The following is a 19,609-nucleotide window of genomic DNA, read 5'->3' as shown; positions in this document are numbered from 1 at the left end:
TGAAATAACACAGCATTTTTTAGCGTAATTTTAAAATTGTTCTAACTTGATCATGGTATTATTATCATGGTGCATACAAAAATATTATAAAATGGTCATAATTTTTTTCATCAATGTATTTAACAACAATACACAAGATATGACAAACTATCCACCGTCAGCACCATTTTGGAGAAATATACATAGCGTTTTCACTGTGCAGAATACTATAGTATACATGATATAATTTCAGCCCCATTCTTGCATCTCAGTACAAAAATAAACTTATTTGTTTACAATAATACTAGTACATTACATTACAATTACTACAAGTTATTTAAAAAAATGCTGTAATGCTAGTTCAGGGTAAAAATACTTGCATATTTTGTTCATTGCTATTTTATTTGATTAAATAATTGTATCATACTGATTAAATATAATGGTCTGTGAATTACAGACACAAATATATGTTGTTATATTAATAGTTACTGTTCTTAGAGTAAAATGTTTATTTGTCTTTAACACTTTTTCCCCATGATTTGTATAAAACATCCTTACAGTATGTATTATAACTCCCAGTGTTTGCCAAACAAGAAAAGTTTTCATTTTCTAGATTAGCTTTGTTGTTCATATCAGGTGCACTGAACAGTGTATCATCAGTGCTTATGCTTTAGAAAAGAACAGAACACGTTATCATTTTATACAATGATTTATACACACACTTGTTTTTCAAACATACATTGACATACATATTTCAGGTTTTTTTGTTTAGTTTAGTTTTTTCTTTTTGGTTTCAAAACATCTAAAAAGTCTCTTTTAAATAGCTGAAATAATTAACAAATCTATAGCATGAATCAATATAAAAAAGGTCGAGAAAACCAACATGCAAAGTAGTGCATCACGATCCCTTCATCTGAGATTTAACAGAAGGCATACAGCTCGTATGGTGACACAGGAGGAAAAAAATACAAGAATAAAAGAGAATATAATTATGTGCTATACTTGTTGAACAGTTTGTCCTCATAGATGTTTTTTAAATTGTGCAAATAAAGCAGTTTATTCTAAATATGATGTGACTGCAGAATACTGTATGCCAAAAGATCTCTGCTGTTCTTCCGGCTCACACATATACAGTACAGTTACCGTCAGGCAGTATCTTTAAATTTACAGTGAGTGATCAATGAGTTCTTTTTTTACACCCAGAAATTCTTCAGATCGGTTCAATTATTGTTCACAACTACAGATTAGGAGCCGTTGTTCTCCTTTCAGTTTTATCTTGGGACCCAAAAAAACGAGTCTAACAGTTGATTTGATGAAAATAATGCTGCGTTTTGATTAATAAGCACTTAATTCTTCTGTAAGATTTTCACAATCTTACACCAGCACCATTACGGTCTGGTAACAGGCTATAATTTACTACAAGCAAACAGACAGAAAGAACAAATCAATCCTAAATAATAAAAAACACACACACACACACTCTTACCTATTTACATCAACATGTGTTACTAATTATTTGACATAATGGCCTAAAGGTAATAAAAATGCAAAGGGAAAAAAGTCACGGAGCCAAATACAAAACCTACGCTGAGCTTATAAAGGAAAAGAAGTAGGTTTAAAATGGGATGAAAGATCAGTGTAGTGTTTATACTAGTGCTTTACTTTGCACTATAGTGTCAAATGGAGAAAACGCAATGGTTTTTTATGTATTTCCTACCAGAGCAGTGATGATGGAGACAGAGCTAAATAATCGGGTGCATTTGGGTGACGTCTGTTCTTGTCGAAGGTTGAGTGGGCCTGTTTAGCAGCCGAAGGTCTCCTGGGAGGCGTAAACCATGTAGAGGAAGCCGTCTTCGTCGCGCTCTTGTTCGTAGATCTCAGAAATGGGGGTGGACACGCTGACCATGCTGTGCTGATTGACAAGAAGGAAAAAGGCCTGGGTGGGGTTGAGCTGCAGTCGACGCCTGCAAGAGATTTCAGAGCTGATTATAATGATTAAAACATGCACATTCAAGGCAAATGCAAGGGTTTTCAGCTTAATCCACAGTTTCCACTTGCTCCTTCGTTTCTTAAGACCTTGTGTGTCAATGTAAAGTTACACATAAGTCCATAGGGGACAAAATAGTTCCAAATACCATCATAAAAGTATCATATTTTAAAAAACTTAATAATAAGTGTTAACAGATTTTTTTTAACCAATATTAGCCATAATAAGAATTACAATATTAGCCAATACAGCCATGATAAAACTATATTTTAACCATTTTTAATTACAATTTGTTTATATAATGCCACTGTTGTTGAAAAATCTACACTCAAAGTAAAAACTTTTACTGCTTGTTTAAACCACTTATGTAAAATGAGCTGAATCAATACAATTCTTGAGGCTTGTTTGACAACTTAATAGTTTTATGTTCAATCCACTTAAATTTGTAACAACAATAAAGTTAACTTAATCGAATTCTGTTGGGACAACATAAAGGAATTGTTTGGAACCAAAGACTATAGAATACACAAGTCATGTCACTCTTATGTGTTTAAATAGGGAAAAGTGTAACGGTCAATATGGTGAATAAAGCCCCGCCTACTAGTACAGGAGTAATCATCGATCGCTATATGGCAAATCAAGCCCCGCCTTCTAGTACAGGAGCCAATCGTTGTTTGTTATAGACTGACAATACTCCCTGGAAGGAGCTCGCACCAGACGTGAGTTTCTGCAGATTTTGTGTGATTTAGATGTTTCGAAATGAAACTAAAGACACAGTTGTTTATTAATTTTATTGGTGATTCCTAATATATAATTCAATGGTAGCTTGACAAGCAGTTTTGGAGAATTTGATGTTTCCCCATTCAGACAGAATGCCTGAGCATACTGCCTGAGAGGTGTTTAAAAAATGGCCACCAGGTGAAATGACTTGCCTTAGAGGGACTTTGGTGGAACCCAGCAGTTTTTACAGTGTAAATATATTACTTTAAATGCACTAAAGTAGGGCTACACAATATACCGTATCCGCAATAGTCACATCGCAGGGATCTACAATGTAGACAAGATTATAGTTGACCAGACATTACTGTTAACACCATAGTGGTGTAATTTCAAATTTTAACCTTCGAGTTTATTATTTGCATGTGTTTTTAAGGTCTGTATGTAAGAATTTTGAGCAAACTTAAACATTTGATCACAACAAATTAAACATTTGTAGCTTAAAGCTTAATTTGTACTCAATTAAAACTACATACTGTTATTATTATTTTTGTTATTATTTGATCATAAATCTTTGTTTATTTGCATCTTTTGTCTGTTGCATTTAACAATGCTTGTCATTTTAAAACAATATTTCATGCAGATACGCTCCTCTACACAATCTCAATCTTTACAACATATTCAGGTCATCTGGTGAAATTGCATTTATATCGCAGTGAATGAAAATATTGCAAAGTCAGTTTTTTCCAATATCGTGCAGCCCTAAGGCTAAGCAGCTTTCTTCTATTATTACAGTCTTTAATAAATCACTGAAAAGATATTTCTTTCAAATATTTCCCAATATTGTCCCATACTTGTTCACTGTAAAAAATGCTGGGTTCCACACAATTCCTTCATGTTGTCCCAACACAAATCAATTGAGTTAAAGTAATTGTTTTAACACAATTAAGTGGATTGAACATGAATCAAATAAGTTGTGCCCAAAAATCCTCAAAAATAGCGTTGTTTTAGCTCATTTTGCGTAAGTAGTTTGAACAAGGAACAACAGCTTTTTTTTTGAGTGTTGTTTAATGGAGAGATTTTATTCAACACACTTTAAAAATAACTGTTTTAAAACTAATCTCTAATTACTAATTTATTTAGTCTCTGCCATGATGACAGTACATAATATTTTAGTAGATATTTTGCAAGGTACTAGTATTCAGCTTAAAGTACAATTTAAAGGCGTAACTAGGTTAATTAGGTTAACTTGGTAAGTTCGGGTAATTAGACAATCATTGGTTTGTTCTGTAGCCAATTTTTTTTTTTGAATATTATATTTTTATTTTCTTATAACAACACAGAGCGATACAGAAAACAATAACGATTATAAAGACAAAACATAAGCAACGGGGGAAAAAAAAAAAAAAAAAAAAAAGACAGAAAAAAAAGATTTTAAACCATTATTACACCAGTTCCTCCAATATTATACATGGGTCAACAATGTTGCACATTTATATCTAGGCCAGTGGGCGCAGGCAATATGGTGATCTTGTAGATGATAACAGGGTTATACCTTTAAACTGTTATCCTGGGCATTTGATAAATAATTAAAAAAGGGTTTCCAGGTGGCTTCAAAGCGGGCAATGTTATCAGAAAGATTGTGTCTTAGCCTCTCTAAATGTAAAGTGGTAGAGAGTTCTAAAAGCCAGGATTTAAAAAGTGGTTTTGATGGCTTTTTCCATAAATAAAGAATAATTTTTTTAGCTAACACCATTCCATATTGAACAGCTTTTTTAATTTGATGACTAAACCCACGAAGTGAGTCAGACCAACCAAAAACAGCGATTGCTGGATCAGGGGCAAGGTCACAAGAATAAGCCTCAGAGTAGAAGTTGAAAATTTCGCTCCAAAACTCAAAAAGTTTTGGGCATGACCAAAAAAGATGTCCTAAAGAGCCTTCCGCAGATTCACATTTGTTACATTTAGAGGAAATGGAGGGGTAGAATTTATTAAGTTTAACCCTTGAATAATGAAGCCGATGTACTACTTTATATTGGATTAGTTGATGTCTGGAGTTAATAGAACATGTATTTATGACCTTGACAGACTTTTCCCAGTCCTCATTGGTAATTTGAATACCTAAATCTTTCTCCCAGGAATCTTTCAAATACAAGGTCGATATGTCAAACTGATCATTAAAAATGTCTATAAAATGGGAAATCAAATTAGAGGCATCAGGAGAGGCAGAAAGTAATTTATATACATCATGTTCATCTGCTAATAGTTCAAAGTGGGGGATAGATGTACGAACATAGTTTCTCAGCTGTAGATATCTAAAAAAATGTGATGGTAAAAGATCAAATTTTTGTTTCAGCTGAGGGAATGTAGCAAATTTTCCATCCATGTACAAGTCTTTTACAGTGACCATTCCTTTACTGGACCAAACTGAAAATGTGGAGTCATTGAGTGATGGCTTAAAGGCGTGATTATGAGCAATAGGGGTGGACAATGTGGTAGGTGGCAACTTAAATGCTTTCCGGATCTGACACCATATTTTGAGAGAGCTGCTAAGTATAAAGTTTGTGTTGAGTACTTTTATCGATGGTGAGGGCGCCGCAAAAAGTAGAGAAGAAAGAGAGTGGTTTGTAACACTCTGCTCGATGGTGAGCCAAGATGAAATGTCACCTGCAGACCCTGCAGGATGAGATTTTTTCCAGTAGGATAAGGCTCTGCAGTTCGCAGCCCAGTAATAATACTGGAAGTTTGGCAGGCCTAATCCGCCCTGCGATCTGGGTTTACATACATGTAGTTTGGAGATGCGGTGCGCTTTAAAGCCCCACACAAATGGTAACACGATCGAATCGAGAGTTTTAAAGAACTTTTTGGGCAAAAGAATTGGAAGGTTTTGGAAAAGATATAGAAATCTTGGCAATGTTACCATTTTGATTGCATTCACACGTCCTACCATAGACAGCGGAAGGGTTCTCCAACTTTCTATATTAAGCTTTAAGCTCTCTAACATAGCTAAATAATTTAATTCGTAGATATCATTTGATTTTTTCGGTATGATAACCCCCAAGTATTTCAAACTGTCTGCTGCTATTTTAAAAGGTAGGTTCTGTAAAAAGCTTTGGTTAGTCTTGTCAGATACAAGCATGAGTTCACTTTTTTGCCAATTCACAGAGTAACCAGAGAACTTTCCAAAAGTTTTCAATAAATCTAACAGGGGTGGGATGGATTGTTCTGGATCGAGTAGGTAGAGGATAATGTCATCAGCATAAAGTGATATGTGATGGTCTAATTGGCCTATCTTAGGTGAAAAGATAAGTGGGTTGTTTCTAATAGCAGTCGCAAGGGGTTCTATAGCTATGGCAAAAAGCAGGGGTGAGAGTGGGCACCCCTGTCTAGTGCCTCTATGCAATGCAAATTGTAAAGATTTATCAAAATTAGTGAGCACCGAAGCCCTAGGTTTGGCATAAAGCATTTTCACCCAGCAAGAGAATGATTCTCCCAGATCGAACTCCTGAAGCACTGCAATAATATGGTTCCATTCAATTTGGTCAAACGCCTTTTCGGCGTCCAGGGATAAGATGGCGACATTTGAAGCAGAATCGTGTTTTGAGTATAAAATGTTCATTAAACGTCTTACATTAAAGAATGAAAAGCGCCCAGGAATGAAACCGGTCTGATCAGGATGAATAATTTTTGCTATACATTTATTTAATCTGTTTGCAAGGATCTTAGTAAAAATTTTCAGATCTGAATTTAAAAGAGCTATGGGGCGATATGATGCTGGATCTGTTTCATCTTTTCCTTTTTTAAGAATTAGTGAAATATTTGCATTATACATTGACTGTGGAAATTCCTGATTTTCAATAGAATGATTAAATAATCTCAGCATCAATGGGGCAAGTTTTTGAGAATATTTCTTATAAAATTCAATTCCAAAGCCGTCAGGTCCGGCAGCCTTACCGCTAGGGAAAGATGCAATGGCTTCAAATATTTCATCTAAAGTTATCTCTGTGTTAAGGGCATCTCGATCTGCTTCATCTAATTTGGGGAGGTGTAGTGATTGAAGAAAGTGGGAAAGGGCTGTAGGCTCAGTGGAAGCTCGGGATTCATACAAGGCCTCATAAAATTCCTTAAAACGTTTATTTATGTCACTGGGATTTGTTGTTAGGGTTCCATCCTCCTTCCTAATTTGGTGAATGGCTCTATTAGCTTGAATACTCCTTAACTGACGCGCGAGCAGCCTATCTGGTTTGTCTCCCAGCTCAAATTGCTTTTGCTTTATTTTTAATAGCATATTACTGACTTGGTCTGAAAAAATTTTATTATACTCTAGTTTTAATGCTGCAATTTCTTTGAGAACCTCAGGATCTGCTGAGTCCACATGTAAGTGTTCAAGCTGATTAAGACGAGCTTCAATTACTGACAGGGATTTTTTCCTTTGTTTTTTTAGGCTAGATTCATATGAAATTATGTATCCCCTTAATACCGCCTTAAGTGCCTCCCACAGTGTTGAATCGGATACTTCCCCTGTATCGTTAAACATAAGATACTCATCCAACCATTCTGTTACGCGTTGGGAAAAATGAGGATCAAAGAGTAATGTAGGACTGAATCGCCAGCTATAATTGGGCTTAATTTCAAAAAGGTCAAGAGAAATGGTCACTGCAGAATGATCTGAGATTATTCTGTTGTGGTGCTTAATTGCAGTTACACATGAAGCAGCCTTGTAGTCGACCAGGAAGAAATCTATTCTGGAATATGAGCTATGAACGTTAGAGAAAAATGTATATTGTCTATCGGTCGGGTAATTCAACCTCCAAACATCAACTAAATCAAATGAGTTAATTAATTCTTTTAAGGTGGTAGTAGAGTTAGGAAAGTGGTCCACAGGACGTGCAGGAGTCCTGTCCAGGGTGGGATCTAAAACCAGATTAAAGTCGCCACCGATTATTAAATGTGTGTTAGATAAATTAGGGACAAGATTAAAAACTTTACGGAAAAAGGATGGGTCATCATAATTTGGTCCATATAGATTCAATAATGTAACATGTACAGAAAAAATTAAACCAGAGACTATAACATATCGACCATTTGGATCACTGATGGTAGATATATGCTTAAAAGGTATTGTTTTGCGGAGCAAAATGGCCACTCCTCTAGCCCTGCATGAAAACGTAGACTGGAACACCTGTGAAACCCAATTAGATCTAAGAAGTCTTTGTTCATTATGCTTAATATGTGTTTCTTGCAAAAATATGATGTCAGCAGATATTGACTTCAAATAAGAAAAGACTTTGAACCTTTTAACCCGGTTATTAATGCCTCGCACATTCCAGCTGGCTAAGGTAACATTACAGTTTGAGGACTGCATATTATATGGTAGTACAGGTGAGCTTGGATTTTTAGATAATTGTATGGAACTGGAGATATTACAATGAAGACAAAACATAAAACATTTAACATACACATATGAAAAAGGAAAAACCCCAGCACCCTCCCACCCTCCCTCTCCTTTATCCGCTTCCCCAAATGAAGCGGAGTAGAGAATACAACCCCCATATGGACCGTGGAGCTACAAGGCTTCCTAAGGAGCTATAAGGACACTTATAAACTGCAATAAACTTAACCGTCGGGGAAAAAAGGAGAAAAAAAAGAATAATAATAAACGGCTCCTCGTTACCCTCGACTGATACAATTAACAAAACTAGTGAACAAGTCAACAATAACTAACGAACACTGGTATAACAAAATGTCCGAGCCATAATCCTGAAAGAGAGTTTTTTTTTTTCGATATAACGTTAGAGTCAAATGTCTTGGTTGTATTGGTAGGCGCGGGCGCTTGTAATAGTCTTCGCCTTACTGCATCGAGAGCCCGGGCCAGCGGTGTGAGAAGTCTATACTCACCGGCTCAATACACTTGAAGCAACTGTGAAATTGTCAAGTGTACGTGTGTAAGATGAAGTCAAGATGTGGTGATAATTGTATTGGCGAATGCTTCGGCGTCCTCGACTGAATTAAAGATCCTCTTTTCCGATCCTTGAGTGACAATCAGACGCGCGGGGAACAGTAGTCCATATCTGATACCAGCCTCCTTTAATTTCTTTTTAACTCCGTCAAAGCTTCGGCGTTGCGACATGACCTCCGCTGTCAAATCAGGATATATAGATATCTGCATACCCTCAAACTGAAGAGGCGATTGCTGTCGTGACAATTTCAGGATTAGTTCTTTAACTGGGAAATGATGGATTCTTGCTATTAGCATCCGAGGGCGGCATCCTTTGGCTGGCAGGGGTCCAATACGATGTGCGCGATCCACTTTTACTCCCGATGGAAAGTTTTGGTCTCCCAGGACGGCCGGTATCAACTTCTCCACAAATTCCGTTGGGCGACCGTTTTCAATTTTCTCTTGTAGCCCCGCAATTTTAATATTTTGCCGACGGGAGCGGCCCTCCAGATCATCAAGCTTGACGTATAGGGCTTTGTTGGCGGCCACGATATCCTTGCAGAGAGTTTCTAACTCAGAAATGCGGTTGTCATGCTCAACTCTCGCGCCCTCGAGATCGGAGATACGGGAGTTAGTTTCGGTAAGCGATGCTTGCATTTGCGACAAAGTTATTTCGATAGAGTTAAATCTGTCATTCATCGACTTATCCATGGCTTGAATAGATGTTTGGATTGCTGCCAAGATTGGGGATAAGGCCGTGGTCTCGTCATTGACAGCACTAGCCGCTTGTTCAGTCAGAATTTGTTTCTCCATTGATTGTTCGTCTGCATTGGCTGGTTGATCACATTTCTTCGTTTTAGGTTTCGTCATCTTGACTTCAAGCTTAAAAATGTGTCGTTTCGTTTTGATTATGATTAAATTAAGCTGTTATTTCGAGGTTTTGGAGGAGCTCCTCAAACTACGTCTACTCCATTCGGTGCTCTCGAGCGCCCCCGTTCTGTAGCCAATTAAAAAAAAAATTCTTTAGGTGGTTAATTACACTGACCATAGTTTTTCTTTTTTTCCAGTCAAATAATAAGACTTTACTACTACAATTTTGAAATTTTGCCAACAAAATGGAAACCTGTTAGCAAAAGCACTTAAATGCCATTTAGATGAAATACTGCCATTTAATGGGTTTTGGTGGGGTCATTTGGGTCTTGAAGGTCCTAAGAGGAATTATTCTTTTGCACCACATGTACGATAGACTTATAAAAGGAAATGAGGTTTAAATAATACAATTTTAATACAAATACAGCTTCTTGCAAAAATGTATGCTGCTTGCATTAACACTAGAAAGCCTGGCCCAAAAATAAAAAGGAAAAGACTCTAAGGATGGACAAGGTTTAAAAAAAATAAATAAAAAAAAAAAGAGCAGTGGGATACTAAGAATAGGCTAATCTATAAATGTTACTATAATTACCGTTTCAGTAGTGTGGCCACAAGACATGAAAAATATGTGTGATTACCTTTTTGGGGGAGGGGGAGACACTTAATTTTGGATAATGTTCTAATTCATTTTGAAATTTTACTAGGTGAAACCCTAAACTTATTATTCAATTATCTTAATAATACATTTTAAAAATAATAAAGGCATTTCTTTTCCCCGTGATGGGTTGCGGCTGGAAGGGCATCCGCTGCGTAAAACATATGCTGGATAAGTTGGCTGTTCATTCCGCTGTGGCAACCCCAGATTAATAAAGGGACTAAGCCGAAAAAAAAAATTAATTAATGAATGAATAAAGGCATTTCTGTTTTATAAAACTGTCAGGATATTCTGGGAGCATCAAATTCGATTACTTCACTGAAAAATATGCAGTAAGATAACTTTAAAATTCCCTACTGAACTGCACAGAAGAAAATTACCTTAGCATTTTTGTAGTTTTTCTACTGTTAGAATCCTAATTTTCACAGTGAAGTGTCAGAAACTTCACCTTTAAACTCAATGTAATCATGATTTCAAGCCTGATCTATAAATAATAAAGCAGCCATGACTCAAAGGCAAGAATTATGAAGTATGATCGGCAGCATGTGTCTCTAGTCTGATCATCTGACCGAGCCTGTGTTCAAATACTTGGAAGGCAACACTGATCTTACAAGAAAGTTTAACTCGCTTTCAAATTCAAGCATCACAATGGAAAAAGGAAAATAACCTGCCACAAAGAATGTGGACATTACACAAACAGTTTTCAAATTAAAGCAGTTGAAAAGAGTTTTGCAAAAGTCCCCTGTTGATGACGGGGTCAGAAGACACTTTAAACTGGCACCGCATAGCATTCTCCTCCCCCATCAGACGAGTAAACAAACCGGATACAGCTAAAGTACATGTTATTCACTGCTTACAGTGACTTGCACAAAAATATTTCTGTTTATCTCAGTGATATTAGTTGAAAGTCGTATAGAAATTAAGTCTCAAAATCCATTTTTTTTTTTTTTGTAATTAAATTTTCCAAATTCAAAATTAGGCACTGGATTTATGGATGTTTACCTGATAATCTTTACCAGCTCACTCATGTTAACATGGTCAGGGACAAGGAACTTGGTCTTGTCCAAAACTGGAAGTTGCTTTTCTCCCTTATACCGCTCAATGATCACCTGGAAGAAAAAAAATATTCAACATAAAAAAAAATTTTTTTAGTAGACAGTCTTGAACGGGGTCTAGTGCCCTTTTTTAAAAACAACAAATATTTTGAAATATATTTATACAAACCAAATATACAAAGAGAGCTTTCAAGCAACATAAAAATGATGTTTGTAATATAGGTTTAAAATGTTCATGAAAAATAGTGACATATCATACTTTTTTTGCCATTTTGCCTTTATGTTGACAGGAAGTGATGTGGGAGAAAGAGGGGGATTGGATCAGGAAATGTCCACAAGCTGGGATTCGAACTCGGGATGCCCGGAGCACTGTTGGACTACATGTCAGTGCACTAAACACTGGGCTATCGCGCCGGCACTATCATACATTTAGGCCCAATCCCAATTCTACCCCTTAGCCCTTACCTCTACCCCTTGTTTTGCTCGTTCACATGAAAGGGGTAGAGGTGTACCAATTCTCTTTATCTTGACGGCGTAGGAAGGGCTAGATAACTCTTGAAACAGAGATTATTCAGGACCACAATCAAAACCAAAGGGTACAAAAATATCCCAGAATACACCATCGACAATGACAGCATGGCTGCACACGGGAGTAAGGAGATCCACAAATTAGTATTTTTTGTCATTATTACAAATTTTGACAACAAACAAGCAAATGTTTTAATACATTCATAACCGCATTTGTGTTTTATTGTCATGCTTGGAAAAAAAAAAGCTAAGATAAAAACCGCTAAATTTCACTATCTATAATCCCTAATAACTTTTGTATAGTAGTCCCACAGCACACTTTCACATCTGTCTCTCAATGACACTCGAATACCCTGTCAAGTGGCTGGGAATGAGCTTTCTACAGTGTCTGCTATAATGTTAATGTTGTTTTCGTGTGATGAATATGGCCATGGTGTAAATGTACAGCACAGTCACGATCTTATTGCCACATATCATTATGATAACATGATATTGTTGCCTTCAGTGATTTCCTGAAGATAAATACCAAAAAAAAAGCGCAACTGGAATAACTAAAGCAGTCGCCATTGTCGATCTCATATGAAGTAAAAGATCACGATGACATATGATGACGTGTACAGGTGTTGTAGTGCTGTCCCATTTCTTATGAGTAAATTTTGAAGCCCTTCCCTTTAGGGGTAGGGGTACACAAATAGAAGTGGGATTGGGCCTTATAATATGATTTACAGAAGACACCCACTAAAATTCTCATCAGTGCAACAATAGTTTATATATTAAAAATCTTCCGTAATATTTAAACAAGAATAATTTGATCGTGGCATATTAAAAAGTTCTTGTTTAATCATTTCAATGCACTTTTATTATGGTCATTTATCATTCTATACATTTTTATTATAATATAGGTCAGCTGCTGCCAATCCATTATTTTTTCTATTATATAGATGCTATGCTAAATGATTAAAGATCATTATTTTATTATTTTTATTGATATATATATATATATATATATATATATATATATATATATATATATATATATATATATATATATACACATACATACATACACATATATATATATATATATATATATATATATATATATATATATATATATATATATATATATATATATATATATATATATATATATATATATATACATACATATATATTTAAAACAAAACATTAAAATAGAAATGTATGCTTTTTTGTATAATAAACTGAATTTGATGCAGATGATAAAATGGGATGTCTCATCTTTGAAATATATCAGATTATTTCCTATTATATTTTGATATATTGATATAACGGTTTAAAGCTGTGCATAAATAGAATTTTTATATATATATATAAACTTATTTTTACATTACAAATCACACTCTGGTTATGATTGATGCTTTGTTAAATAAATGCACTAATTTATGATTACTTTAGCTTTTTCTATTCTTTTTTTATAATACCAGATCACCTCAAGGTGCTCTTAGAGGTTAAAACCCATTGTTGTAGAGCAATAAATCTCAGGATCTTAAAAGAAATCCGGTGCTAACAGGTAAGTAATATCTTGAAAGCAATAAAGCTCTTCTTCGCTCAGTCTAAATTCACTTATGACACTTGCATATAACAAAACTAGTTTCCCACCGGAATTTTATTAGGATGCTGCTCTCGTATCTGCTGCACTTCCTTGCAACGATCAGCTGAAAAGACAAAAATCACAAACAGAAATTTGGTACACTTTTAAATAATATTCATTTTAAAGTGCAAATACAAAACACAGAAAGTATATTTTCAAGACTCATTACTGAAAACACTAATCACTGCATTAGCATTTGCTGAATTTGCTCATGTCAAACCTGTTTAGCAGAAACGCTCTACAAACATTCCTAGAAACTTGTAAGGATTAATAATTGGAGATGTGTTGTTTGACATGCCCTACTCTACAAACGTATTCCTCCATAATGTACAGTATAACACAGAAACATACAAACATTAAGTAATTCCTGCTAAAGTGTTTAATATCTTTTGTTATCACCCTGAAAGCTCAACAACACAATTTCATGAAGCAAAAGTACTCTTACATTATCTACAGCAGTGCTTCCCACACATAGACTTCACTTGGGCAGGCCGCCCAGATATATTAACGGCCACCCAACTATATATAGTGACACTTTTTTTTACTATTATTTACATCCTTTTACATTTTCTCTCATTTTCTACATCTTCTCTCATTTACCCGTTTCGTTCTGTGTGCGTGAGACCCGTCAATACTTCCACAGACAGACAGTCACACATGCTCTGCAGACCCACAGAGACGCGCCTTTTTGGGACTTAAAAAATTTGTCCGGATTGGGTTTCTAAATCTCCGGGATTCAACTTCTAAAGCCCTTATGCGTTTTTTGCATTACCTTTTTACTTAAGCCTACTTTCACTTGGCTTCGCAGCTGATTGCAAACGCAGAGAGAGCGAAAAAAAATTCAATTTTAAAATCTAAACGACTGAGAAAAACTTTACTATATACTTAAAGAGGATGAAATAACCAGTCTAAATTGGCTGCAAAATATATATATATATACACCATTAGTGATGGTTAATCAACGCATTTGCCTTATTTAAATAATCTACACGTTTTAATCTTGTAATTAAAGTAATTTTTAGAGATATTGTCTGTTTTTATTCCCTTTTCTGTCATTTATTTCTCATTTGCTGATTATTTTATTAATGTTAACATATTACATAGGCTATTTTATATACATATCTAAAATGCTTTGGCATTCGAGTTTGCTTTGAACTTGAAAGAGAGAGAGAAGCAGATTTTACCTGTCAGAGGGTGCACGTGGCTCCTGAATAGTATAAAAGTAAGAGAAATTGTGGATTTTTTTTTTTTTTTAGTTTCAACAGTCTTTTTACTTTAACCCACTGAAAAGAAACTGTTTAACAGTGTCATGACAAATAAAATTCATGTTAAAAATTAAATTATGTTTTGTTTGTCGCAAATCGTTAACTATTTATGTGATGATGTGGGTAATTGGTGTGTTTCAATCCAGCTACCACCGCAAGTACATTTTAAACCTGTGGGAAGCACTGTACAGAGTAACATAATAAATACAGATTGTATTTACAGAGATATTTCGCCCAAAAAATTAATGGAAATTTCCTCAGCATTTATTGATTTAAAAACCTTTTATTAAGCTCTTTCTTCTGTTGAACACAAAAGAAGATGTTGTGAAGAATGCTGGAAACCAGCAGCCATTTGACATTCATAGTAGGAATACAAATACTATGGACATTAATAGTTGCTGCTTTCCAACATTCTCCAAAATATATTCCTTCCTGTTTACCACAAGAAACTCAAACACATTTGGAACAAGTGGAAATGTGAGTAAAATGATGACGAAATCTTTATTTTGGGGTGAACTGTCCCTTTAAGAAGAGTTAAATGAACAGTGTGTTTCTATTAAAATCATCACATGTCAGTCAATCTAAGTAAAACATAAAAATAATGTAAAACTAAAATCCAGTTTGCTTATCAGGGTATAGTAAGTATGACTCCCAACTTGATGTCAGTGTGTCATTTTTACTGAACTCATGTCTGGGTCATCTGTGTCAATTGTATAATCCCAAAGGCTGGATAAATATGTGACTGTATGCAGATCATATTGACCCGGACTCTTACAGATGTGTTTGAAACAGCAAATCTATGTTGCACTTGTTATGTTTAGGAAGATTATGCAAGGGTTTTATGCTCCTCCCTCCCCACACCCTGTCCACAGTCTGGACTATGAGAAAGAGCTCATATTACAGCATCATTTCAACAGCACGTGTACAGTCCATCCTTTCCTTCAATGTTATTGTCAAACAATTAATATTATAAATATAAAAATGCATCGTTTACACTAAATGTAAGAGAAAAATACTAGTGTCAAAAAAGAAATGTTAATCTCACATTTTCCCAAAGCTGGTAAACAACACATTTATCTAGCTACATATCTGTAACTATATGTTATCCATCTTTACTTATATGTAAAATGTTAAATCTATAGTTATATACATATTTACAAACACATCAGACATGGTAAAATAATAAAGCTGATATCATTTAAACAGAAGGCCTATAAAAAAGCCCAAGCCAGCTTACTGTTTGCAACTGACCTCTGTCGGTTTTTGTTAAAAACCGTCATTTAGACTTTAATATAGGTTTTTATAATCGTCTCATAAGCATATAGAGCTTTGTAGAGGAATGTAAACAGTGTGTCACGCAGCTGCTAGCAGGCTAGGGACAAAAACAAACCTGATAAACAAATATACTTATGCTGACACGTCACGAATAAAACTCATCTTACCGAAGCTCCGTCGTTGTTTGAAGGGTCTGTCGGATGGCATAACTGAGCTTGAATGTGGTAAAAAGTAGCTGAAAGGGTTTGCGTCTTATTATATGCTGAATTGTCGGTCGACTCGGCTTCTTTTTGAGCTCCTGACTCACTGTAAGCAAAACAGCTCGAGACAATATACTAAAGCTCATGACGTCATAGGATTTAAAGAGACAGCGTCCTCTTTAAATGAACAGCTCACCCAAAACTGAAAATTTACTCAACCTCGATTGGTTTCCAGACTATTATGGGTTAATATTTTCTGTTGAATGAAATAGAAGATATTTTGAAGAATGTTGGAATCCGGTAACCGTTGACATCGATTGTAGTGGGGGAAATTGCTCTATTAAGTCAAGAGTTTTCAACATTTAAAAAAATATTTTCTTCTTTTGCGATCAGTTCAAATTCAAACAGGTTTTTGCAGCCATTTACAATAAGTATTTTAAACATGAAATCATTTTCAACTCTCTATATAAACCTAAACTCATTTTATATTATGGCAAACTACAAAGCACCTTTTCCATTCAATATGAAAACACACAGCCACAAAACGTAATAAAAGGAAATGCATTGTTGTTTTATTGTCCTGTTTAGCATTCACAAACAAGTACAGCGTGTAATAGTGTCATGTTTATGCTTTTTGATGATGAACAGTTTGGAGTACTTGCAAAAAAGAGAATGAGAAAACAATAAATTAAGAGTATGGCAAATTATTGGAATGATAAGCAAGAGTAGCACAAACCATATAAATGGATAAGAAGCATCTTCCTTTAATGTTATGTTTAATAGTACTATATAAACTCACTGGAACATATTAAATGAAACACTTTTGGCCTGTAATTATAGAAAAAAAATGCTACAGAAGCATTATGGAGAATTTAGGACTACTCTGTGGGATTTTGAATGACGATCAGGAAATAGTCCTTGTCTGTGGAGAAAACAGAATAAAATACATGATTAATTTCTAACAATCAAATCAGTTGATATCACATTTATATAGAGTATTACAGATTAATACAAGACACAAATTTGTTTTTGTAAAGATAGACTTGACTGTACAACATTATGGCATTTACAACAAAACATTACCTTTTTATTAGTATACAAAGTAATCTAAATCAGGGTTCTTGCTAGATCAGATATGGTTGCGGCCGGAAGTTAACGAAAATGATTTGTATCATTTATTAAATTTCCCATTAATTGTATTTTATTAACGTCTACCCCCACCCCAACCGTCACAGTAATGTAAAAACAGTAGTTAAACTCAGTATTATTTATGTCATTATCTTAAAAATCTAAAAGATGAAGAAAAAACAAAATAAAAACAATAATACTAACAAAAGGAAACAAATCCAAAACAAACAAATCCTTGTTCATGTTGTTTGGCACAAAATGGGACATTCTAAAAGGCTTAACGAGAAAAAAGTTTAACGTGGTTTATTGTACCTAAACATCAACAAGAGAAACCCAAATTTCTGTCAAACGTTTCTTATAATTAATCTCAAGTACTGCAAAAAGAGCGAGCCCCAATTACATAGATAAAGAGAAAAACATCACCTTAACCGTTTTCTCCCCCATTGAAATCCATTATAAGGAAAAAGCTTAACATGGCTTAATGCACCTTAGTGGGGAAAATCTAATTTCTATCAAATTTTACTTGTGATTAGCACTATCTACTAGCAACAGAATGAGCCCTGTTTCCACAGCTAATATGAACAATATCGTATTAAGCATTTTCTCCTATGTTGCTGTTGTAGGGATGTCAATGACATGCACAAGCGCATTCTTTTGACAGCAAGGATTAATCTATTATAAATTAAATTAGATTTTAATAACAGGCTTTTTAACATTTGGTTTCCCTCGTTTCTTGTAAAGTTACATGAAGCCTTTCCTTATTATGGACCTCAAGGGGGACAAAATGCTTAATGTGGTATTGTTCACTTTATCTATAGAATTAGGGCCCTTTCTTTTGACAATAGTTAGTGTTAATCACAAGTACAGTTTGACAGATATTTGGGGTTCTCTAGTTGATGTTTGGATACAATAAGCCATGCCAGGGTTTTTTAACATTAAGCGTTTTAGAATGTCCCCACAAAAAACAAAAAAACTGCAAATTGCATTTGTTGTTTGTTCATATTCAAATATAAAAATTGGTGGAATGCCTTACATGTTTTGGTATTTATAACAGTGATAATTTGGTTAATATTATAGTGATACCGTTACAACTCTAATGTATCTTTACCTGGTGCAATCATGATCTCGTTCTTCTTTGACCGAACTCGTAGAAAGGTGAGATCATTCTGAGGGTCGATGTCCCTCACTATTCCCCGAGCCTTCATGAGCAACTGATGGATGTTAGCAGCATACTGAACTGTGCTCGTGTTGTCAAGAGTGCTTTTGATTGGGATTCCTATAAGAAAACCCACAGGACATATTGCAGCCCCAACAACAACAAAGATCTCATTGTTTTATGCTGTACTGAAGCACATGACATTGTTTGCAACTAAGCCAAAATACGTAATAACATCTAATTATTTCCAGATAATATATACCTTCTGCATTAACAATGATAATTCCTTGTACTCCTTTCTGAGATTGAATCCTTTTAATTGTCTCCTCCACCTCGGCCTGAAACATAAGAGATTAAAACAGACAAATTAACGCAAAACCAGCTTATAACACGACTGAATAGTTATTACGCTTCGGAATAGACGCTGTGTTAAATTCCTAAATCAGTCTTTACAAGAAATGTCGTGTTTTTGCTTTTGTTTACTAGAGAAATAGTTTGCTGCTACGGGCCATCTCGTAAATGACAACGCCCTGCAGTCAGTGTTAACCTGTTAAAAAACCTTAACTGAAAAATAAAGAGATAAAAAACATGTTCTTTCAAATAAAGTCATATATGATCGAATATCAGTGATAAAATCGACTTGCCATTGTGAAGACAAACCGCTGTTTTCGTTGCTATGAATGATGCTGCTGCGAGCTACGGAAGTAGAGATGGGAGTGTGTGTGAACGGTCAGTTGTGTGTTACTGCCATCTGCTGGACTGGAGCTTGTAGTTCTCTCGGATTGCAACAATAAAAGTTACTTTACTACTAGGACTTTTAGATATATTGTTATACAGTATCTAGTGTATTAACGTGAAAATAAACACGCTGATTTCCCACTATACTTAGGGTGGCATCTTTTTTGACTTTTAAGGAAGTTAAAGTGTTTTTGATCATGTGAAGCATGTGTGTTTGCCATATTATTTTATTCATGCATTCATTCATTTTCTTTTGGCTTAGTCCCTTTATTCATAAGGGGTTGCCACAGCGGAATGAACTGTCTACTTATTCAGCATATGTTTTACACAGCGGATGCCCTTCCAGCTGCAACCCAGTACTGGGAAACATGCATACACACTCATTCACACACTTACACTATGGCCAATTTAATTTATTCAATTCATCTATAGTGCATGTCTTTGGACTGTGTGGGAAATCAGAGCACCCGGAGGAAACCCACGGG

The 19,609-nt window shown here is 35.0% G+C and overlaps 2 protein-coding genes across 2 annotated transcripts; both read right to left on the bottom strand.

The window, feature by feature from the left end:
• Positions 1–669: 669 nt before the first annotated feature.
• On the bottom strand, positions 670–16,234 carry map1lc3a (microtubule-associated protein 1 light chain 3 alpha). The gene is made up of 4 exons (XM_056468293.1): positions 16,070–16,234; positions 13,371–13,426; positions 11,149–11,255; positions 670–1,943 (listed from the first exon to the last, which is right to left on the bottom strand). Exons 1-4 carry the CDS (start codon positions 16,107–16,109, stop codon positions 1,781–1,783), a joined length of 366 nt encoding a protein of 121 aa, XP_056324268.1. The 5' UTR covers positions 16,110–16,234; the 3' UTR covers positions 670–1,780.
• A 418-nt stretch (positions 16,235–16,652) lies between these two features.
• On the bottom strand, positions 16,653–19,133 carry dynlrb1 (dynein, light chain, roadblock-type 1). Its single transcript, XM_056468198.1, has 4 exons — positions 19,031–19,133; positions 18,649–18,724; positions 18,339–18,506; positions 16,653–17,024 (listed from the first exon to the last, which is right to left on the bottom strand). The coding sequence occupies exons 1-4, from the start codon at positions 19,031–19,033 to the stop codon at positions 16,981–16,983; spliced, it is 291 nt and encodes a 96-aa protein (XP_056324173.1). The 5' UTR covers positions 19,034–19,133; the 3' UTR covers positions 16,653–16,980.
• Between the last annotated feature and the right edge of the window lie 476 nt (positions 19,134–19,609).

Source organism: Danio aesculapii, chromosome 11 (genome assembly GCF_903798145.1).
Source record: "Danio aesculapii chromosome 11, fDanAes4.1, whole genome shotgun sequence".
NCBI classification, from domain to species: Eukaryota; Metazoa; Chordata; class Actinopteri; order Cypriniformes; family Danionidae; genus Danio; species Danio aesculapii.
Note: the sequence above shows the minus strand (reverse complement) of the source record. Positions and strands in the feature narration are given on the sequence as shown.